This window comes from Buceros rhinoceros, unplaced genomic scaffold, assembly GCF_000710305.1.
Source record: "Buceros rhinoceros silvestris isolate BGI_N320 unplaced genomic scaffold, ASM71030v1 scaffold21179, whole genome shotgun sequence".
Taxonomy (NCBI): domain Eukaryota; kingdom Metazoa; phylum Chordata; class Aves; order Bucerotiformes; family Bucerotidae; genus Buceros; species Buceros rhinoceros.
In genome coordinates, this window is record NW_010432457.1 from 17,160 (window position 1) to 40,859 (window position 23,700).

General features: G+C 38.8%; 1 protein-coding gene across 2 annotated transcripts in view; it reads left to right on the forward strand.

The window, feature by feature from the left end:
* The window catches only part of MARK3 (MAP/microtubule affinity-regulating kinase 3), a 49,466-nt gene that overhangs the window by 13,867 nt on the left and 11,899 nt on the right, over positions 1–23,700 (forward strand). For both annotated transcript variants that reach the window (XM_010143796.1, XM_010143795.1), the window contains exons 4-13: positions 578–643; positions 3,020–3,090; positions 8,762–8,818; positions 9,774–10,010; positions 10,098–10,217; positions 10,953–11,052; positions 11,306–11,418; positions 12,180–12,333; positions 13,890–14,107; positions 19,308–19,411. In XM_010143796.1, the coding sequence (XP_010142098.1) occupies positions 578–643; positions 3,020–3,090; positions 8,762–8,818; positions 9,774–10,010; positions 10,098–10,217; positions 10,953–11,052; positions 11,306–11,418; positions 12,180–12,333; positions 13,890–14,107; positions 19,308–19,411 (1,240 nt within the window). The remainder of the gene's footprint in view (positions 1–577; positions 644–3,019; positions 3,091–8,761; positions 8,819–9,773; positions 10,011–10,097; positions 10,218–10,952; positions 11,053–11,305; positions 11,419–12,179; positions 12,334–13,889; positions 14,108–19,307; positions 19,412–23,700) is intronic.

Consider the following 23,700-nt stretch of genomic DNA (forward strand, 5'->3'; position numbering starts at 1 on the left):
GAATAAATACTTTTTCAGAGCTGTGTGTTTAAAAAAAAAAAGTGGTCTCTTTGCACAAAACTGTTTGCATAGCTAATTGATAATTTTGCTTCTTTTGACTATAATACTGATTTTGACTGAATTCAGGCTCTCATTAAAAATAGGTATATACGAAAACCAAGAAGTGGTCAAGAGATTGTTCAGGGCTGTACATTTAAATGATGTGGTATTGTTACGGGACTGCCAGCGAACCGATTGATAACTCATTTGTCACCATGTATGCTAGTTCGGTGTATAAAAATGGCTATTGCTGATGCTCAGATCATTGGAAGTCTGCTCAGTTTAGTTGCTTTTCCCATGTAACAGAAGCAAAGTATTGTTTCATGAGAAAATGTTGTTCTGCATGAATTGACCACACTTGTTACAGTATTTTCCTTTTCAGAACATTAGACAGAAAAAGCTTCTGTAGAGTCATAGTCTGGTATTGTCAGCAGCAAGAAAATAGTTTGGGGTTTTTTTCTCTGACAGAATTCTCTTTGGGGTTAGCATAACACTTCTGCAACTAGTTAACTGATTAATAAATGGCTTTCTTTTCTAGTGAAGCTATTCGAAGTCATTGAAACTGAAAAAACTCTGTATTTAATAATGGAATATGCAAGTGGGGGTAAGTACCTCTGTGCTGAAATAAGTAAACAAATTGCCAAGTGGGAGAAAGCACTTGTTTTCTTCAAAGTTTTGCTTTCTTTTTCAGCAAATATTAACGTCATGGTAGTGCAAAATACTAAGTAAAATCTTTAATATTCTCTTGAACTTATTTGGACAACATAATTATAGCTTGTAAAACCAGATTCTGAACTTACTGCAACTTAGTAACATCTGCTTTGTTTCCAAAACTCAAATTTAATGGGAATCTTTATTTGACCATCGACTGTTCCTGTCCATAACAAATGTCAATCTTCTCAGTTGATTTTATTCAGCTCCCTACCTCTGATGTCCTATTTTATGTAAGATACTTGGTAAAAACATGTTTGGATTAAACATTTCTGTATTTAACTGTTGCTTTCGAAAGCGCAAGTATGGCAACTTGTGGTTTTTAGATGTAGATGACATTTGACACATTAATCACAGACCTTCTTGCTGTCAAGAATTGTTAGGCTTAGCCTTATGCTGTTCTAAGGGGAACTTAAACATTTATTCCGGATTGTAGAGGGGGGTGCAAAAAACATCCACTGTGCAACGTCAGATGCTTTTGTCAGAGCTAAAATCGGAGTATTCAGGCTTAGGTTACGCCTTGCTGGCTAAAACCTAATAGCACTCAGTTTGTTAGTGTGAACCTTTAGCATCAGCAGCTGGGAATCTCAAGTAGTTGAGGCTTTCCTTTGGATTTGGGAGACTTCTTTTCCGAGAAAATCAGCATTGAATTCTGACTCTGACACTAGGTTACATCAAGTTTAACAAATTACTGTAAATCGAGTAATGGTTCTCTACCTGTCTGTGGTTTTTTTTCCAGCATCTCCCTGAATGCTCAGCCAAGATTTATCTAAATGGAAAGAAAGCTAGTAAAATACTGTTAGAATATTGGCTAGTACAGATGCTTTTGGAGGCATCTCTCCTGCTGTTTGATGGTACTAGACTTTAAAGTGAAGTCCTGTTGCCATCTAGTGATGAGCTTCTAGGAGGTAGAAGGGCCAGCGGTTCCGTAAAGCGGTGAGGATCTTAGGGTAATGCAGACACATGCTGTGCTGGTCTAAAAGGCTGTGAGCAGAACCCTTTGCAAGTTGTGCACAACAGGAGTGGCTGGTGGCTTAGTGGCAAGCATAAATTTCCCGTGTTTCCTCTGTATCAAGATACTGATTGCGCATGGTGCATATGAACTCCATGGCTGCAGGATGAAAGACTCTAGAGCTACAACCTGCAACGCTTCACATAAATCGGGGATAGTTCTTTCTCTGGTGTGGTTTTCCCTGAATTGTGAAGGAGTTTCAGGTTTGTTCCTTCAAGGTTTTTGAAGAAACAGCTGTGAAATAGAGCTGAGCGAGTTATCTGAGTATTAAATAATACACTGCAAAGGCAAGTAGTACTATTTTGTAGAAAATCCGGATGTTCCCTCAGTTCTAACTTTTCCAGCTGTATGACTCTGGAGTTGCTTCTTCTAAAAAATAAATGTGAAGTTACTCAGCTATTCCCTTGTGAGGCGGCTGTCGACAAAACAATGTTTTCTTGCTCAGTAGAGAATATTAGGATATTTGATCAATTTCTACAGTTTTTATTAATTTTACATTTTAGCAAAGGGTTTTAAAAACTGGATACTAGTTGTAGGACTTCTTATGTATGTGATTACTGGGTTTTAATAAAAGTATCTCATGCTCTCACAAACACGTCAGTGTTTCATTGGCCAGTTGGCTGTACCTAAAGCTCAAACACTGTAGTCCATATTGATGTGCTATAAAATGACTGAATTGATTAAATGGAAAAAAGTCCAGCCATGCAGCACAGGGCTTGTTCAGGGGTAAGCCTTTTCAGTGTATCTTACCGATCTGATGGTTGCATGATGCATTTTTGTCAACTTCTGTGCTTATTATTGTGACCTTCCTTATGGGTACCACTTCGAAGCCTAGGTTAAAGCTAAGATTTCTAGTGCTGGCATGACAGTATTTACAAATATCATCAGAAGTTCTCATATGAAACTTTTGGGGTGGGGGGGGGGAAGGCAGCAGCAAAAGAAGCCCACGTGAGAGAGTCTGTGAAGGGGTAGGTGTCGTCTTTATTTACAAAACAGAAGTATGCTGCTCAGTTTCTATCATAAATAATTGGAAGGAAGTGGCTTTTTTTGGACTATATCCAATCATTCATTAAGTCTTAAAATTTTCTTGTATAAGAGCTGACTCTGTAGTAAATTGCATAGCATTTGTACCTTGTTCTCACCTGTAATTGGAAACTGGAAGTACAGTCATTCCAGTGAAGCTGCTGTGGGCAAGTGCTAGAGAGGAATCTCTAGATTCTGATATTGGCATTAACGTATCTTGTTATTGAATTGTAGGAGAGGTGTTTGACTATCTGGTTGCACATGGAAGAATGAAGGAAAAGGAGGCTAGAGCTAAATTTAGACAGGTATGTATAACATTCCTCTACATCAGCTCTTCAACCTCTGTTCTTAATGCTGAAATGAGTAAAACAGCTGTCCTTTGTGTTTGACTTCTAGCAGTGTTCAGCATGTTGTGGACTTGTAGCCCTGAGTGAGACGAAAACTTGGGTTACAGTAGTACTTTAAAGGAGTTACTAGTTCATTCAGTGGTGCTAGTTTCCTTAGTGCTGTGTGCCAGGGTGTCCACCAGTGCCAGACCGCAGGGACTGCTTGGTTTGGAAGCGTCTTCTGTTCCAAAATGCATTTTCTCTGGGTTGGTTTTGTATATTCTTACTTCAGCTGGTCTGTAGTATTTTGGAAATTACTCAGATGTAACAGGCTACAGACAGGCAAGTTAAAATGCAGGCAGTGCATGCAGTAGGGGTCAGTTCGCATGCATCCACTCATATGAAAAGACGCAATTTAATCATTCTAAAAAATCATGGAAAAGTAATTTCTAGGCTTGTTAGTTTAGCTTTCTTTATGATGGATAAACTAGCCCTGCAAAAATATTGGAATTTTATTGATCTGTTAAAAGCATTTCCATTCTACAGTGAAGCACTATTGAACATAACCAATTACTTTTGCCTAACTAATTTAAATCCAAATATCTCTTGTAGCATCTGGGACTTCATTTGCAGATCTGACTGGCCTGATACACTTTATTTTCTACTCCTGTGCAGAAATTTATAAATGCCTACGTTATTTACATCCCCTTGGTCACTTGGATAACCTAGATAACATTAATAAATATAAAAGATATGCTCCTGCTTAATGAAATTTAAAAATAATTAATAGGGAAAAAAGCATTTTATGGAATGATATGTAGGGGTTTTAAACTGGTGAATTGTGGCAATGACATGACAGTCAGTTCCACTGCTGGAAGAGGGGGGCTCTGAGAGCGTCACTTCCTAAGTGCAGCCATACAAAAATAAAATAAATTTGATATAATACATGAGACTTTCAGAAAATTAATTAATGACTCTCACAAAATGCCTTGTAAAAAAAAAAAACTTGGACAATTCTTTGGGTGTAGTGTGGGTAGTGTGACTGAAAGAAACAATTTGGGAACTAGGAAACTGTGTCGCAGCTGATTTGCTTCCTCTGTCTCATATAGTGAGAATTGTGTGAATGTGGTACAAGCAAAAAGCTCAGAAGTAGCAATGAAAGTAAAGAGAGAGAAAAATGTACTTAATCTAACATAAGGAGGCAACAGAAGCATTTCTACGAAATCCTCGTTCCTTTGTTTTTACTCATCTCTTTATATCTTGTGTTTATCTTCTTTAAACTTTTGTGGAAAAAACCAACCAAGCAAAATCCACACCACCATAAACCAAACCAACAAACCAAAAAAAAAGGCAGCTGCAGACTTCATATCCCCAGAAGTGATATGTGATTACTGGAGTTATGCAGCTCGGTAGTAAAGAAATTTTTCCTTTCTCTTACATGTCTTTTTAAAGCTGCTTCCCTCCTTTTCATGTTCTGGCAGGTAGAGAACTTTCTGATTGAGGGTTTCTGATATGTCTCTGTTCTGTGTTGGAGTAGATGTGATGGGTTGTGGAGCAGTTGCCCCCTCTTTAAATCCCAGGCCCTTGCCTTGCTCTTTGTAATGTCACTTGAAGACCTTCAGAGTAACCTGAGAGGATTTGCTGCTCTCTCTCAGATGTCAGTGTGGAAAACTCTTGTTGGTATGGTTCTCTGCTCTTTGTCCTCAGTGTCTTTTATCAGGAGCTGTGTGGAAAAAGATCTTGCAGTAATTCCATTGAAATTGCACGTTTGTTCAATAGTTGCCAATTTTCTTCTAATGATTTGACTCTCCTTTAAGTGAAAACTTGTGGAAACAGGTCAAACATGTTTTATAGGCACATTTAGTGCTTAATTTTATGGGGTAATGTGAGTAATACAGGATATATTTAACTTCATTTTTCAAAAAGAAATGTGAAGTGAAAGAATTTAAATGGTGGTTACCTGCTGAGCTATTTGACCCATTGAGAGTTGATCTTTATCCAATTCAAATTCTCAGCTTTTTTTTTGTTGTTGTTTCTTTGTACTTCACTCGACTAAATGCTGTCTGCAAAGATACATAAACAGCCTCACTTGAATCCATACACAGAATTACGTTTTCAGTATTGAGTTTCTTCTTGCAGGTCTTGTCTCATGGTGTAGGCAGCTGTGCTCAGTCCTCCCTCCAACAGCTGACTTCCTGGCTACCAATGTTAGAGGACTTTGCTCTGAAAGATGGGAGGTTCTTGAGAGCTTCAAAAGCATGAGTGCCTGGGAAAGGAGAGAACCCTAGTAGTAACCCAAGGAGAAAAGCTATAGCACGAGCTCATTGCACTTTGCTAGAGAGAAGAGCAGGACAGAAGTCTGGCAACTTTGATCAGAGCTTGGCATTTACTAGACAATAGGACTCTGGCTGTGGGACAGTGTCAAAGGAAACTAGATCTTACTGGGCTTGCAGGTCATAAACCCATTCATTTCCCCTTACTGTAGTCCTAGAATAGCTTTGTATAGCTTTTAGCCGTTGTTGGAGGGAGAATGCTCTCTGTAGACTTTGTATCTGATTCAGTGCAGCTGTTCTTATTTTAGAGACTTATGACATAACAGGGGTTTCTTTCTTTTTAATTTGCTAACTGGTTTAACAGACAGTGGCTCTCTTTAAACTGAAGAAACAGTTGTGCCGTGCTATTGAGCTTAGTTCTTACAATAGGTTGTATTATTATCTTGGTTTCAGATCATGTTTCTTCTTTCAGTGGATGTGATTTCTGGATCAAACACTTGTGTCTTATCTGAGGAGGTACTTCCTCTCTAGTAGGCAAAAAGCAGAATATGGTAATTCTCTATTCTTGTTAAAATTTTTTTGGTCGGTTTTGTAATGCATTCTTAAGGTTTTAGCAGGCAGACAGTGGCTCTCTTTAAACTGAAGAAACAGTTGTGCCGTGCTATTGAGCTTAGTTCTTACAATAGGTTGTATTATTATTTTGGTTTCAGATCATGTTTCTTCTTTCAGTGGATGTGATTTCTGGATCAAACACTTGTGTCTTATCTGAGGAGGTACTTCCTCTCTAGTAGGCAAAAAGCAGAATATGGTAATTCTCTATTCTTGTTAAAAAAATTTTTTTGGTCAGTTTTGTAATGCATTCTTAAGGTTTTAGCAGGAAAAAAGAATGTAAAACACAGGGATCACATTATTCCAGTCACACTTGACAAGGAACACAGGAGAGAGTACAAATGCTAAAATTGCAGCCACGCTCTGCAGTTCTCCATTTCAAACTCGTTTTGTGCAGTCATGTGTGAGAAATTCAAATCCAGAACGTTTTGCATTCTTCATGTTATCTCGTTTTTCTTCCTCTGATACAGGCTTCCAGGCAGTTCTGGTTTGATCTTACCGTCCTTTTTCCAAAGAAAAATCTGCCCATCCAGATAAGAATTAATGCAAAAAAGGGAAGCCAAGACTCAGGGCAGAGGGCCTTCCAAAATTCGTGTGTTAATTCCCTCTCTTCCTTCACTGCAGCCAAGTAGATCTTGGCCTCCTTCAGGCTTCCCACTGTTTCCCTGAAGTTTAGAATTTTTAATACTGGTAGATGTTAGGACAGATCTTGGAAAATAAAAAGAAATCCACAAAATACATCTTACTTGTATGTTCCAGTTAAGAAATAAAATACTTGTGGCAGTGTGCAAGGGACCTTGAGAGGCCATTTATCTATCCTTTTGTCACTTAATCCTTATGAAGAAAGTTTCCTCTGCCTAGATATGGCTTGTTCTGACTTGTTCTTTAAAGCCTGTGATTATATGGATTTTTGAAGTCCCTCCCAAGAAAAGTATTTCAGTTCTCCAATTGTTACCTCTAGCAAAAAGGTCTGCTTTCTTCCCCTCTTCTCCCCACCTGCCAAGCATCAGCAAATTTCCCACACTCAAGCAGATTAGTGGTGAGGGGGCTGCCAGTGGAAACAGCGATGGAAGGTGGAAGACAAGCAAGTCAATCCAGTGCAGCTGTGCTTTGTGCTATTTTTCATTCAGCTGTGACTGCTATTCCTCACTTATCATACGCATTGCATTATTGCCCTTCCATTAAGATCGGACTCACTTCTGTGTACTATCCTGTTGCAATGCAGAGTAGTTCAAAAGCATCTCCAGAGGAAGCTACTGATTGATCATCTTCTAGACCTGCTCTTAGAGTAAAAGCAGATTAGGAGTGAGTGGTATAGTGCTGTGTGTCTGCAGTCCTGAGTAATGCTCGAGGTGTTTGTCGTGCTGTCAGACTGCAGAGAGAGCTTGTCGCTGGCGGTAAAGTAATGTCAGTGGAGAAGGAAAGAAAGGAGAACCAAAACGAATGTACAGGTGGTGGTGTGGGAGCACTTTGGCAGTTTCAGGAACTGTAAAAAGCTGAACTTGTAGTCTAGAAGAGGGAGCCAGTATGTAACAGAACAAGCGAAAACAAAATGTAGAGAATGGAAATATTTCAACTTTTCATAGATTGCTTGGTGTCTAAGGTGGCATTTTGCACGTGTGTGATTCAGTCATGCAGGGGCCCAAAGATTGGTGCTTATGTTTTTAATGCAAAATTAATTGGTAGGTGAGTTCTTTGACCTACAAAGAGCCTTAACTTGCACCTACTTTAAATACTGGGAGAGAGAACCGTTGCTTCTTACCAGTACAGCAGGATCCTTATGCTAAGCTGGGCAGTCTGAGGATGAGTTATTTTTTGTACCAGTAATGATACCTCATCATTCTGTGTTGGAAATCTTCTTAAACTTGAACAAAGAATAGAAATGTTTATTTAACTGTAGTTATCACAGTCGATTATTTTTATGTGCTGTTCTACTTTAAGAAGCCCTATAACATTTGCCTCCATTCTGACCGGGTATGCATGACAGTTGAATGTATTTGACCGCATTAGTGATCACGTAACAGTGAGACTTTATCCAGCTTTTCCATATGTGTAGAATTCTGCCACAATGCTTATGCTTATGACTCTAAAGCAATGTACTAGGACATTGGACTGTATAAATAGCTTATAGTTTGCTATATAAAGCAGGAAAAACTTAATGATATTTGGAAATTATGATGGAAGAAATTATTCTCTTACACTTGAGAGCAAGAGAGGTTTTTTTCCCATTTAGCTTGCTACACTCGTACAGTATACAAAATACAGTGAACCATACATACTTAGCAGACCTCTGTCAGATGCATAGTTTCTTTTCACTGTGAGAGTTTTGACAAACAGGCGGTTTCCCAGTGGTTTCTCCAGTAGCTAAGCCCATTTCTTACCCTTTTCTCTCCATGCTACAGCGTGAAAAATCACCTTTGGAGAGGAACTGGAAGAATTCAGTTTAGAGGGAAAGCTTTTATAGCTGTACGTAGTATTGGAATGGAACTACTTCAGTAACCTTTCTGAAAGTCATTGCTTCTGCTGGTCTATAATTAGCCACACAGGAAAAACAAAATCCTCTTTCAAGTGTAGGAGAAACCAAACAGATCAAATAACAAACACCCAAGTTATTTAGCAGCTTTTCCCCAAATACGCTCATCACTGTAGTACTTGGTTGTGTAGCTGAGTGGATAAGTACAGCTTTAGTAATAAGTGTTGAACCTTTTGATTAAAATTCCTGTTTCTTTGAGATGTCACTTATATAATTGGGTTTGTTTTCTATCCAGATAGTATCTGCAGTGCAGTATTGCCATCAAAAGTATATTGTTCATAGAGATCTCAAGGTGAGTAGGAAAAAGTGCATAAAGTGTGTGTGTTGTGCCAATAAAATGTAGTGTATTTTAAGCTTTCTGGTTTGTTTATTCTTTTGCATATGCTATAGCAAATTTTGAGGAACGTTTACAGTGTAGAGCCATTTTAAATAAAAGGAAGAGGATCTGTAAGTGTAGAGCCATTTTAAATAAAAGGAAGAGGATCTATAAGCCTATTAAAATACAGAAATTTAGTGGCTGCTAAAAGATGGCCTCTTGCTCTGTGGTCGGATTCAAATCTGATGCAGGTCAGTGTTAGCTGAGAGATCTTTTAAAAATCAACCAAACAAAAAGGTGTGATGGAGGTATGACAAGTTTTGGTGTCAAACAGAATGAATTGCCAGCTGTAATGATTAAACTGAAGTACAGCTTCTTTGTAGCTTGGCATGAAACAGTATATCCCTTCTTTAAACTGTGCCTTTTATATTTGTAGCATTACCACATAATTTGTTGAACATCATAGCTTTGTCCCTTAAAAAAAAAAAAAACACAAAACCAACCAACCAAAACTAAACACCACCACCAGAAAAAACAACCCACTTGAAAAAAGCTTAAAGGTTACATATATTATCAAACTTGTGCAAGAATGCCGCATGAAGTATGGATAGTGGAACTATTTCTTGTTTTCATCTTACTAGATCAAAACATAAGTTACAGTAGCTCAAGATGCATTTCTGTGGAGAAAACAGATAGGTGGTAATAACACAGTTTTCAGGTAGCGTAACAGCTCCCATGGTCTGAAGCCATTGTACAGAGTCTTTTTTAAAATAGGGGATATATGATCAACTAAAGCATTCCTAAAGACCTTGCAAGGAAGGGAATGTTAAGAGATGTTTCAGCTTTTTGTCTTTTAAGAGTGATTAAAAATGGACAATAACATTCTAAAGTATTGTAGATTCATCTTACAAACTATTCTTTTCTCTTCCAGGCTGAAAATCTATTGCTAGATGCAGATATGAACATTAAAATAGCTGACTTTGGTTTTAGCAATGAGTTTACAGTTGGAAATAAACTGGACACCTTTTGTGGCAGCCCACCATATGCTGCTCCAGAGCTCTTTCAGGGGAAGAAATATGATGGACCTGAAGTAGATGTTTGGAGTTTAGGCGTTATTCTTTATACTCTTGTGAGTGGATCCCTTCCTTTCGATGGGCAGAACTTAAAGGTGCGTTTCTGTAGAACATACCGGGCGTGTTGAATGTGTTAAGTGATTTGCTACTTACAACTTACTGTCTGTTCCTCTGTTTCCAAGGAACTTAGAGAAAGAGTGCTTAGGGGAAAATACAGGATTCCTTTCTACATGTCCACAGACTGTGAAAACCTCCTCAAACGTTTCCTGGTGCTAAACCCAACAAAAAGAGGCACTCTAGAGGTAACGGCACAAAGAAGTTGCATCAAAGAGCTAGACAATGTATTTTGCAATCCGTGTTTTTGAGCTGTAACTTGCTATTGACATACTGTTCCTGAATAGTTTATTTGGAGTGGGTTCAGGAGTGGGGGAGTGTTGAGTAGGGCATATGACTTAGTTTCTAAGATTTTGTTCACTGGAGTTACAAGACACCTGACTCCACGGTTACTTTCAAAAGGAATGTGAGACTACACTGCATATGTTATGTAACTTTTCCTGATATCCTGGTAACCCACCTTGTGGATTCCTGCATTACTGGATGATCAACCAGGATGTTTTCCACATTTTCAAATTAAACTGGAAGTATTGGCTGCTAGGTTATGATGTGGTTGCCTTTTGCCTGCCTTTTGTACCCCCTCAGAGAAGAAAAAGCCAAAACTGGCTTCCATAGACTTCCATGGTCGAGCCTTGGACCTACTAGATTTGTCAGAGATTTCACTCTGCTCCTGGTCTGTATTATGGGCTTTTAGCTTTCAGCTCTGTGCTGGAATGAAGATGGTTGGGAAGCAGCTTGGCTTGATGGGCATAGCTGATTCTGCTCACTGGAGCAAAACAAAACTGAGCGTATGCTGGGGCCTGTTTTGGATAAGAAACATTAGAAAAGACTTTAGTGTTTGGTAGATAGGGAAGTTGTTCTTTAAACAGCTCGTTTTCTTTGCTGGTAAGTGTATTATATTAAGAAAACCCTTTCTTTTATAGCAAATTATGAAGGACAGGTGGATCAATGCAGGGCATGAGGAGGATGAACTTAAACCTTTTGTTGAACCAGAACTAGACATCTCGGACCAGAAAAGAATAGGTAATCAAGTCTTTTTCAGAATATGATACTGTTAGCATGATATGGGTTGGTTGTTTTTCCTCTACCACGCTGTATTTGTTTGACATTTGGAAAAAATATTTTTTGTTAATATTGATGTTTCATCAGGCTTATGTTCTCACACTTAATTGTTTTAATTTTCTAAACGTTCCGTATTTTCTCTTGAACTTAAACACTCAGCCAGCCTAAACATCAGAGTGTTTCTGTTACTTACAGAATGTGTGTTTGTTTTTAGATATTATGGTAGGAATGGGATATTCTCAAGAAGAAATTCAAGAGTCCCTTAGTAAAATGAAGTATGATGAAATCACAGCTACATACTTACTGCTAGGAAGGAAATCGTCAGAGGTAAGTACCATCCCTACAAATGCAAAAGAATCGGAAAGTGTCCTTAGCAAAGTTAGAAGCAAAAGTTAAGTCAGTAACTATTGGAATTGCATCCCTACACAGGAGTCCATTACACTTAAAATAACATTATTCTTAATGATAAGTGTCAACTGTCTAAATAATGCTCTCTGTGTTTTTTCTCACCCTGAGTGAGAAAAGACCCTGATCTGTCTTTAGGTTTTTCCAAAACTGCCCTGCTTGCTCAGTTACTCTTCTGAAGGACTTTATGCCAGTTACTGTCCTGTCTAGTCTAGGAGCTCAAGTGTGAATGTCGAGCTGTGAATATTTTAAGAGAACCAAGGCACAGGAGTGATCAACCTAAAGAAGTTCTTGCACTGTAGATTACATTTCTGTGTGATGCCGAGAGGGCTCGGCATCACTAAGCTGCTCTTGGTTCCTCTGCTGGAGGAGTTGGTGTGGTGGCTTCTTACAAAATGTATCCTCTCTTCCTGTTAAAATCTTAGAGAAGTCTTAAGAGAATACTGAAAGCAGAGATGGATTTTCTTTTATCTGATTGTCCTTTGAGGAGCAGCAAATTCTGCTTATTTACAACAGCTGCACAAGAATCTAAGAGAAGTTGGGGCCTCTAAGCAACTTCATTGCTTAGAATTTCCTATGTACCAGAACCACCTTTCTTCTGTCTCCCTGTTGTTGTTCCCATAACGTGGTGGATGTTTAATTTGTTTTGCCTGAACTCCTTGTTTTAATATTCTCTATTGTAGTTGGATGCAAGTGATTCAAGCTCCAGCAGCAATCTTTCGCTTGCCAAAGTTAGGCCGAGTAGTGATCTTAATAATAGCACTGGACAATCTCCTCATCACAAAGTTCAGAGAAGCATATCTTCTAGCCAGAAACAGCGGCGGTACAGCGATCACGGTGAGCAATTCTCATTTTCAGTGTTGCAGAGTATAGTGTCTTCCAGTTCTGTTCGGTTTCTGAATTTGTCTCCATCCCCAAAGGTAAGGAGGATGGCAGCAGTGCAGTTCACAACATGGTGGTCAGATAATCTACTGAATGACTTTTAATTGATTTTGTTACAAAGCTGTCAAAACAGCCTCTAGAGGAGTGCTGAATACACCAACCTAATTCTTTTATTCTGCCTTGTGTTGTCCCTTGCATTCCTGACTGTGCTGGGAAAGTCTTGTTACACAAATTGAAGAGAATGTTGCAACGCCCTTTTTCATGAAAAGCACATCACTCCTCCCCCCATGCTCTTGTATGTCTGTTCAGCTTTTGTTTTCTTTTGACGCCAGTAGGTCAGCTTATGTCTAAAGCTTGAAGAAATGTCATTTTGCCAATATTTCTTGTTTCCTGCTTCCTGAGGGTGGTATCTCTTGACTGTCCTGCAGGAACTGAATTTCTAAAGTACACTGACAGACAAACTTAGGACTCTTCTGCTTAATGAGCATGCAAGATAGTAGCTTAGGGTTTTCTAAATGTCTTAAACATCTTTCTGTGCAGACACTGACTCGTAAAAGGAGTCTCTGTTTAGGTCTACTTTTAAACACCTCAAGTGCATTCGGAGGTTGCTTTCCTTAGGGAGAGTCTCCTGGGATGATGGTTACTGTGTTTTGTGATGCTTTTATATTTTTTTAACATATATGTATTCTATATTTTGTATGTATTTTTATGTATTTTTGCGTGTGTGTATATATACACACTTTTTGATTAATTGTTATTAAAACAGTAACTACAAAGCTGATGTATCTTGATGTATCCTCTTCTGAGGAGATGTAATTGAGATGACAGAAAACACGATCCTGACATCCCCACAGGCTTTTCCCAGTGTCCAGCGAGAGGGAGTTCAGGACTAGGGAAGGGGCTGCCTCATTCTCGGACACGCTGGAGTTCCTGTGTGTTCTCAGAGTTCTCAGAGTGCCAGTGTTCCTGGCACACCCAGGGAGCCTGGCAGCAAACCGCTGCTGCTGCTGGGCCGTTCCAGGAGTGCAGTCTGCCAGCCCTTAGTGCTACTGGAGGTCCAGGGTTGTGTCACCAGATGCGTGTCTCAGGAGCCCATTTTTATCAGAAATTGGCTTGAACAGCGTGCGCCAGCTTTTTGCTAATGGAAGATTAGTTGGTTTGAATGAATCAGTTACTTGTTAAAGGGACTTTAGGATGACTCTAAAGGGTTTTTCCTAGCAAGTCAAACCAGTGTCAGTACTCAAAATATCAGAAGCCTCCATGAAATTCCTAGTTCTTTATGGTAATCAAGTGGTATCTTCACCTGGAAAGGTTTTCGGTTTTCACAGTATTTTACTATCTTCTGAAATACGTGTATTTTGATAATTTCAATAATTACTTTTTTGCAACTCTGATTCCTTGTGTTAATTATTTTGATTCTTGTGTGAATACATGTCCAGTGTAGTGAAAAGTAGCTACCAAACTTCTCGGAAGAAAAACCTCTTTTCTGTTTCGTTTGTTTGATTTTTAAGCTGGACCATCCATCCCCTCAGTAGTGGCATATCCCAAAAGAAGCCAAACTAGCACTACAGACAGTGACCTCAAAGAGGAAGGAATCCAGTCAAGAAAATCCAGCAGTAGTGCTGTTGCAGGAAGAGGAATTGCACCAGCTAGTCCAATGCTTGGAAATGCCAGCAATCCCAACAAGGCTGATATTCCTGAACGTAAGAAAAGTTCGGCTGTTCCTAGTGTAAGTAGAAGTGCTTATTTATCAAAACCATGAAATGTCTTTGAGGGGGGAAAAGTGTTAAACCTGTGATTTCTCAGTGGTGCTGATTTTACTTTTGATTCATGAGAAGTAAATATAGAGGTATCTCATACTGTTGCTTCCTCCCTCCCGCCCTGTATCAGTCAGCTACTCAAGTTACCTCTTATTATTTCTGAAGTATTTAATAGGTATAAATAATAAGCACCAGTAGCTAGTATTTAAAAAAAAAAAAAATTTGAAAAAAAACTGAACCCAAAGGCTGTCCCCTGAAATTTCGTGTGAGGTATTTCTGATATCACCAACTATTCTTCTGTGGCCTCTGTACAGAATAATGAAATCTATTTTTATTATCCTGATTTATAGTTTCATACGTATAAGGAGCCACATAATCATTGTTCCCAAACAGGCTATTTCAAGTCATAGGTATGTATATTAAGATTGTTGGAGAAACATAGCTCTAAAAACTCTTCAAAGGCTTATTTCAGCCTGTGTTTAAAAGTGGTGTGCCTGGCTTTTGTCCTTGCAGGTCTCCCCCACCTGCCCCTAAACCTCAACAACAGTGACAAAAAACACACTAAGGTGCATGACTAGTGGATTCACAGGGTTGAGCAGTAGGCAGTGTGCCAAAACCAGAAAATCCTTTGTTCAGTTTGGCTTTAACTGGTATACTCTCTGGTGCCTCCCTCTGAGGCAAAGTTGGAAATCTGTTTTCACATAAAAATTCTTGGGGCACGTAACATTTAATATCAAAAACTTTGGGATTTTCTATTGAAAAAGTTCCTTCTTTTCAGAAGAAATAACTTCCCAGTCCTTTATTCAAATTGCAATGGAGTGATTTCAGTTTAATTTATCGCACAAAGCTGTCATATTTTGTCATATACTCAGCAACATTACTTGCAAATGAGAACAGAACTTCCTCAGCTCAAAGCTTTTTGACAATCTAAAGCAAAAGTAGTAAAGTAAGATTTGTTTTACTTCATTGGTTCTGTATTTTCTGTTGGTTTATTGGCGGATAGTGACTTGACTGGAGGATTTCAGCCAAAGAGATTCCTTGGAAAGATGCATAGCAGCTGTTATTCATGAACATGAACAAGAGCTCATGATTTTGAGGGACCCTTTTCTGATTTTTTTTTTTTTTGTCCCCTTCCCAGAAACCATTCAGATTCTTTTTTCTTAGCTACTACATCTCAGAATGGTAGGATAATCAAATCCATTTCATCCTTCATTGGACTTCACTCATTGGTACATCACAGTTGCAACTATGTTTAGTATCTTTATACTAAAGATAGTACCTAATACTATCTTCAGTATTTTGATGTACTATTCTACACCGCTCCCAAATCCTGGGGATTTATTCCAGTAGTTTTATTTCAAATTTTGTACTACTATAGGCGAAATAAAATTCGGGCTCATAACCACAGGATACTTCTCTTTTCTGATTCGGTGTGCAGCTGATCTAACTGATGTGTTACCAACAATGGGACAAGGTGGTGAACATGGAGTCAGACTTGTTATGTCACTTAATTAGGGTTTAAAATTGTCTCTTTATACCTCTTCATGTCCAAAGACTGTGCAACAAACTCTTTTGCAAAATTTTTCTTTTGTGCCCCCTGCTAGAGATCAGTCTTTTGCTTTCTGGCTGTTGGAGATGAATGGAAGCATTGACTTCTTACACATTGTCTGGAACTGATTAGGGAGTTTTATTTCTTACGGTATTGGCATGCATCTAGAAGGGAAAAAAAGGATGTTGGAGTTGCCATGTTGTCCTAAAGTCGAATAAAGTTTGAGGTGGAAAGAGTTCCTGTTCTCACTGAGCTCTTAAGTCCTAAAATCAGGAATAAGGTGAGAAGATCACTGGACAGAAAAATACTGTTTAAAAACAGATAGAGCAAAAGTAGTAGAACTGGTCTTTACTGGAGACCCTTGACCAGTTGTGTGCTGCTCTTAATAAATAACAAAGCTTACAAGCATGCACTTAAGGATATAAGAGTTGTGCTTCTAGAGCAGATAGCTATGTCTGGGGTTGGAGTAAGGGGCTCCAAGCTGTACTTCTAAAGTTGACAAAGCGTTTAAACTCTTGCAAACTGAATAGTTCTGCAAGCTGAACAAGCGCAGATAATTTTCAAGTTCATGGGGCAAATACCAAATTAATAACGAAAACCTGCTACAGAGGTTGTATAGTTGGCAGCCACTAATAACTCCTTGTTTATTACTCACAGCTTTGGATTTTTCCTTGATGCTTGTAATGAGGCTGCTCCGGAGCTTTTAGTATAGCTTTAAGTAAGCTGGGAGAGGAGAATAGATGGTATGTTTGGACAGTCGTTTAGGACCGTAAAGCAATTAGGGCTGTGAAGTCAGTAGGTTGGTTCGTTGTTGTAAGTCAGCAGCTGATTCTTTTGAAAGTTTTTTCCAATCCTTGTCTTGACTCTTAATGTGAAAATAGCCTGCCTAAGCAGTGAGCACAAATTCATCCTTTCGTGTACCATAAATTCATCCTTTGTTCTGCGCTTGGACCTTGTCCATGTGCTCAGAAGTCTTAACGTGCGCTTCGCAGTGTCAACACCTGCAAAGAAGGCAGACGATGCCACAAGGATGAACGTAGCGCACCTAGCCCTGTCGCTCCGGGTTGTCATTCCTTCAGGGAGTGTGGTGCTGTTGACAGCAGTTTCAGGCTTCTTGTGCTCTGCACCTGAGCCACTTAGTCATGTCCAGAGATCAATAGTCTGTACATTGGCCAAACAAAAAAGTCGTAGCTGAATGGCTATCTTGATGAATTGTGAAAGGTTGTACACTAAAAAGCATGAAGGCCCCAATACCAATGCTATGTTCTTGCTAAAACTGAAATTCGAAAGCTCGGAATGCTTGAATCTCCTCTCCTGACCTCTGAAATACGAGCCAAACAGTATACTGCTCCTTCAGTCTTTGCATTCCAGAAAGAAAGCGCATCTTTAGAGTCCTCTGATTTCAGATATGAATACCAAAAGTTGTCCGCTCCCAAACCTGAAAATGCATAGTCTTTAAAGTTTGATCCAGCACGGAGATTGCTGATTGTCTTTCTAGATGTGCAGCGTCACAGTACATTTTGATGTTTTGTGGTGGCTTCTCAATGGAAACAATATTTAATGTTCTGAGGGAGCAGGTGGAAAGAAGGAAGCCACCTGTTATTGTGCCTATATCCAACTGCTGGATATTCTAGGTACTTCATTCTCTAATATGTTCAGGAGCACGGAACAAAATGATACACTAATATTAATGTACAATACTTCAGCGTACATTTGATTTGTGAGGGCTCCACAAAGTGTCTTACACAGAGTGACCTCTCAGCATACAAACACAACTTCACGTTAGGTACACGGTTTTGTTGCTTCCAAGTAAAGTAAAGAGGAGTTTAAACAAGTGTCGGAGGGAAGTGGAAGAAACAATTTGGCTTTTATTTTTAAATAAACAGATTTGAAGACAAGGGAGGTGCCAGGAATAAAGTGCAAGGAATGAGCCAGAAGGACTTCTGCTGGTGCTTGGCACATGCCTATCCTTAAGGAATATCCAGTGAAGAATACTTGAGAACCCTTGAGACAGCTACATACATCTTATGATTTAATTAGTAGTTCTGCTAATCTAAAAAACTCTTGATACTCTTTGTACTTTTTAACAGCAGGAGATTGCACAGGTGACTTTTTAATTTTTATTTGCATGTTCACGTAAAGATGTCTAACCAGTCAGCAGTCTTTTAAACAGACAAGAATGCTTCATAGTTAGATCTGCAGCTCAGGCATTGTGTTGCCTGAGACTCCGTGTGTAGCAAATATTTTGCCTAATGGCATTGGCAAAGCTTGTGCTGTTATTAAGAATACTCCAGTTTAACAGTTTTATTTCAGGTTTGGAAACAAAAAAGGTTTGGCTACTCTCTTTTTCTACCTGAACTAGTCCTTCCTTTTTTTTAATCCTTTTCCCCATGATTCTCTTCTGCGACCATTTCTTTGAAACCTTTTCTTAATGCTATTTTAAAAATCCGCTGAATTTCCCTTGTCTATCATAGCAGTAACTCTTCAAAGAACTCCAAAAGGTTAGTTGAGCATGAAGTCTCCTGCCTGATTCTTAGCAGCCATCCTTACTCAGCGTGTGCTTATCCAGGTGCTGATCAGTCATTCCTTTAAGCTAGCCTCCTCCAAGACTTTCCCCAGCAGTGGTGTTTAAAGTTAGTAGCCTATTTTGCTTCCTGCTTTGCCCCGTGATCCTTTTCTTTCAAGACAATTTTTAAAGGTTTTTTCCACTTTCCAACCATATGCAGTTTCCCGTGTTACGTTCTTGGGGTGGGAGAAAAAATGTAAGGCTTGCCGGCTTTTACTTCCTCTACAACCTGGGGGTGCATGATTTTTTGGACCACCATGCTTTTACTGCAGTAATTGCATCTAACTTTTTATAATTCTGTTATCTGTGAATTACCTAGCTTCTCAGTCGTTCCTGGAAAATTGACCGCCAACTTGGGCATATCTCCACCCTCTTTCTCTGTAAAGACAGAGGCAAAGTAATTCTATTTCTTTTCTCCCCTCTAAAGTAAGGTCTGTAGTTTAAGTTCCCCTGGTTCTCTTGTCCTTAATGTATTATGCTTGTATTTAAATGTATATTTTAAAAAATGTCTTATTAAAGTTTTCTTCAATTTGTCTTTTAATTTGACTTACTCTTCCCTGTTTTTAAAACTTGTCTAGTGTATTATAGTATTTTAATATTTAAAAGTTCATGTTTACCTTCCCACTGAATTTTACCACATCTGTTTCTTAAGTCTTTGCTTTTCCTGTCTTGTTTAAGGGTATGATTTTAACTTAAAGGAAAATTCTACAACCCACAAGTGGTAAAGTATTTCAAAGTAGGCTATAAAGCCATATATAGGCTATCCAGATGTAGATGGATGCTGTACGTGCCGAGAATTTGTAGTTGAGAACATTGGTATTTAAAAGCTTTAAGTGATGTTAACGTTGAGCCATCAACATGAAATACAGGAAAAACTTGTTAGAATTATTTTTTAATTGCATTGTTCCTTAATACTGGGAGGTGTTTCTATATTAACTTAATTATTGTCAGTTTTAAAACCGTTTAGAACTAGCACGAAGTAAAACAGCCTTCAGTTATATGTAGACTTAACTCCTTTTGCAGGGACTAACAAGCCTGTGTTTTTCAATTGTAGAATAATACTGCCCCTGGAGCAATGACACGGCGCAACACATATGTTTGTAGTGAAAGAACCACTGCTGATAGGCATTCAGTGATACAAAATGGCAAGGAGAACAGGTATATGAAATGTCTTCCTATGGCGTATGTCCCTTGTCTTCACATTTCCAAAAAATCGTAATGCCTAATTTAAAAATCAGTAACAGTCTAGTTTAATTCTTAATGAATGGTGAGTACAGACCATATGGAGCACCTGTAAGTACGTTGGGTTTTTTTTCTATACTTAATTCATACAGTCTTGATACTTAGAATGTAAAAGGAAGGTCCTAATGTCTGGTTAAGTACATGTCATATTTGTACAGCCTTAATCTTAAATCAGCTGTTATGTTGTTTGGCCACAGGAGTTATGCTTGCAGAAGAGGCTTGTTTAGTGCCCAGCTACAAAGTCCATCTCTCTTGGGCTTTTCTCTTTTTACATTTCACTCTAAACGGGGCTTTGTAGGCACTATTTGGAATACCATTTTTCTACAAAGTCTCATGGAGAGAGTCAGGTTTTTTGATCAAAGATGAGACCGTGATAGGCCATTGTCTTGGACTAGTAACGGTCCTTTCTGATACTCTTGTGGTCTAATTGCTTCCCAGTATTTACAGAACTCATCTTGAGGAGGGAAGCACCGATATCTCCCTATTCTGAGTTAAAATAGTCAGGGAAATAACAGATTTCCCCTTGCTTTACTGAATGAAAACCTGACTGGAGCGTGCAATGGAGTTGGAGTTAACCAGTTCATGTGTTAGCACCATAGCTACATCTAGTGCCATCCTTCCCTGGGCGCCAAAGACTGAGGAGAGTTGTTGAAAAGAAACATAACAGTGAATGCAGATGTTAGGTATAGAGTAAAACTTGTGAAGAGTACCACCAAAATTCCTGTCTGGCTGAGGAGTTTAAAATTCTGTGAAGAAGAGTTGGCTGGAACTTAACTGGTCTCGAAAGCTGGTAACAATTAAGTAGTTGACCATTGCCAGGAGAGTGCCCAGATAGCTCGTACTTAATAAAAAATATTAAGTTTGGAAGAATGTGTACTTCTATTCTTCCGAAGTTCCTGCACCCTTTCCTAATGTTACGGTATATTTTAAAGGGTGGGAAGAAAATGCTTTTCTTCTAGCTCATGTTGAAGTTGGTGAAAAATCTGACATTTTTTTCACAAAATTTTTCCCCTTCCTTTCAACACTCTATGAGGAAGAGTGGTGAAGTTGTGATATGAATGGAAAGTCTGTCTGTCCCTTGTTTGATTCCTGGAGCGTAGGGATGAAGAACATGATTTGACCCTGTCTCTTCCTCCTAGCTTTCAGCAAACTGGAAGTGATTAAGGAAAAAGTCAAGTGTAAGTTTGAAGAGTGCCAAGTCTAGCTGGCCGGATGGGCCTGCAGTCAGCTCTCTTGTGGAGTACAGCACAGCTATTTGGTACTGTCTGTAGTGTGTCTGTCTCAGCCTTCATTGATTAGTCCTTGTTGATGTTACCAAGTTTGTTTAGATGAAAGCGCACCATCCTTTCTTTGGTTTGATAGGTTAATAGCTTTTTTTCTTTTCAAACTCCCTTTGAAAAATGAACCTTTCTTTCCAAAATAGTTTTGATCAGTTGATTTCTTGGTTTAATAATGTTTTTGTTCATCTTTAATATCTTTGCAATATCTCATCTACAGTTTCTTTATTACATTTTTTAAAGTTACTAGATATTACTTACTAGGAATGCTTGAGATTCAGATGTCCTCTTAATTTAGGACTAACTTCATAGTCCTAAAGAGCTGTTATTTGAAGTTGTTACTTTTTTCCCCAGCCTTGAATTTCTAAGCAAACTGCTGTCTCTCTGGTTGTCACGTATGGGCATTAAGCTCATAGTTAACATTGAGTAGTACTTGGCATCTATATTAATTCTGGTTTATTTGTAATTGGTTATCCTTATATAATTTACCTTTTATTGTCGATATGGTATCCAAACATCATTTGTTTATCCTGCAAACTTTAGCCTGGCATTTATATTGCCACTTATATTGTCAGGAAATAATAAAAAAAAATCTGTATAGCTTTTATCACGTTTTTGATGACTAAATTTCATTTCTCTTTATAGAGGGTTAAAACAAGAAAAGATAATGAGAATGCATTGCTAATTGTTTTACAGTTGGAGACTTCTCATTGAAATGCCTTAACACTAAACTGCACATTAATTTTGGCTCAGGTTCTGAATGCTGTGATTTGGCACAGAGTTCAGAATTTACGTCTGAATATGCTTTGTTGCTGTAACTGGGCAAAGGCTTGACTGATCACATGAAATGCAGGGACCTTTAATGCAGGCTAAATCAACATGGCTGATGGGACTGGCTCTTCAGAATGAATACTGCCTGCCTTCAGGTGTTTCTGTAGTATCACTAATATTATTGTACTCTCAATCTGGCAGAAAGTAGCTTTAGAAATTTGTCATGGTTTTTCTTCTGTGAAGCAAGATCTGAAGTAGAACCTGGGCTTTGTATGAATCCAAAGTCTTGTTAAAAGTGCTTTCTGTGCTTCTGAAATGTCTATTGGTGGCAAATGTTAAAGGTAGGCGAAATTACTATAAATGAATTGTTACAGATTGGATTTTAGATTTTCCGTAGCCAATCAGATCCTGACTGTGACCCAATGAAAACTTGGGAGACTTGCCTTGAAAGGCGAGATGTGCACATTTACAGTCTCTAGTCTTTCTGAAGAGAAGTGTTAAAATGTTGCTCATTCTGGTTTTATCTTTTATCCTTGTTTTTATTCTGAGAAGGCACAATATCTGAGGGTATGGAACCTGAAGAACTGATAGCTAGTGGACTTGATGTTGGAGAAAATAGTATTGAACACCCATGCCAGACTGGTGGAAGCAAAGTCTCGCATCCATGCTTTAACGCACTGTGTGGCTGACACAGGCATTCTGCTGGAGATGACTCTGTTGGCTTTCCTCCAAAGCCTGAGCATTAATTAACGCACTTGGGGACTCGTGAAACGCTCTTCATAATGATAGGCAATTGCTTTAAATCATTTGTAATACAAATGATTTACAACAGCCTCAGATTTTTAATAAGCCTTGGCACTAATTGGTGAATGTTAGCTCGCTGTTTCTGTGTTCCCAGGCTAGTAATCCAGGATTTCTAACAAAGCTTCAGAGGAAGAGATATAAATGCTTTAATATGTGCTCTGGTACCTTATTGATACCTTTAGCCGTTACATCTTTGGAGGCAGGTGACTAAATAAAACTTGGGTCTAATGTGTTATCAAACTAGATTCTTTCTCCTTTATCTTTTGCAACAAATTGAGAGGAAAGGAGCTAGGAGGTGCTTGAGAGGCTGGTGAGCAGTTATTTGGGAATTACTTGACTACAGGGTATTGCTTTTGAGGTGCATGTTCATTTCCTTGCAGTTTCTCTCCCTGGGATAATCTAAAAGCTGGGCTGTGTTGCAGACTTCATTGTGGTAGTGCTTGGCATCCTGCTGCATTCAGCGGGATGTAAAGAGATGCATGCATGACTCATGAAATGTCCTAGATTCTGAAAAGTTAAAAACAAAACAAAGTACATTTTGCTAACCATTTTAGCCAACAGTTCTGATGTCTGAGCTCTGAGGTGTTTTCTACTAGTGCTTTGGGAGCTAAGCCTGAGAAGTGGGTCAGCTGATACTTGTAGCTTGGCAAGCATTCTCCTCTCCAAAGTCTGGCATACCGGAATGAGATAACAGGACTTGAATTTCAATATGTGTAGCCACAAAGTAACTTTGAAGTGAAAATGTAGTGTCATGAAACTGTCACTGACAATTACTGATTTCTTAACCTTGAACAATATTTCTGAGTTACAGTTGCCTTAATTTTGAAGCAAATTTACAATGAATGACATATGGTGGTGTAGCCTGAAAGGCCCAGTACATCCTGCTGCCTCTCAGTTTTCTTCCATCCTTATCATTACTAGATAAAGTGAAGGCTCCAAAGAGTATCTTGGCCCAAAGAAAGAAAAAGATTTCATGCTCCTATTTTAACATACTGTAGAGCTGGCAGCTTACTGGCCATTCTGCTAAGACAGCCCTGTAGACCTTCCTTCAAAGCCTGAATGGTGATTCGGAGAATATAAGATTCACAGCTGAGCAATATGAGATGCTCTACAGCCATCGTACCTCTTTATTCAGAGAACACCAAGCGTTATTCATTGCCTCATCCATATACAGGTTGATTAATAGTAGCCTTTTTGTTTGGGCCTCTCTAGGTTTGTTAAAGATGATGATGATGTTGTTTTCAATTGTGCCCGTGAAGTCCCTCAGTTATCAGATGCATGTTGAGATTTGACAGTTTGCCCAGCTCACACTAATTTCTTTTTAACATGGATCCAGTGTAAAGAAAAGCATTT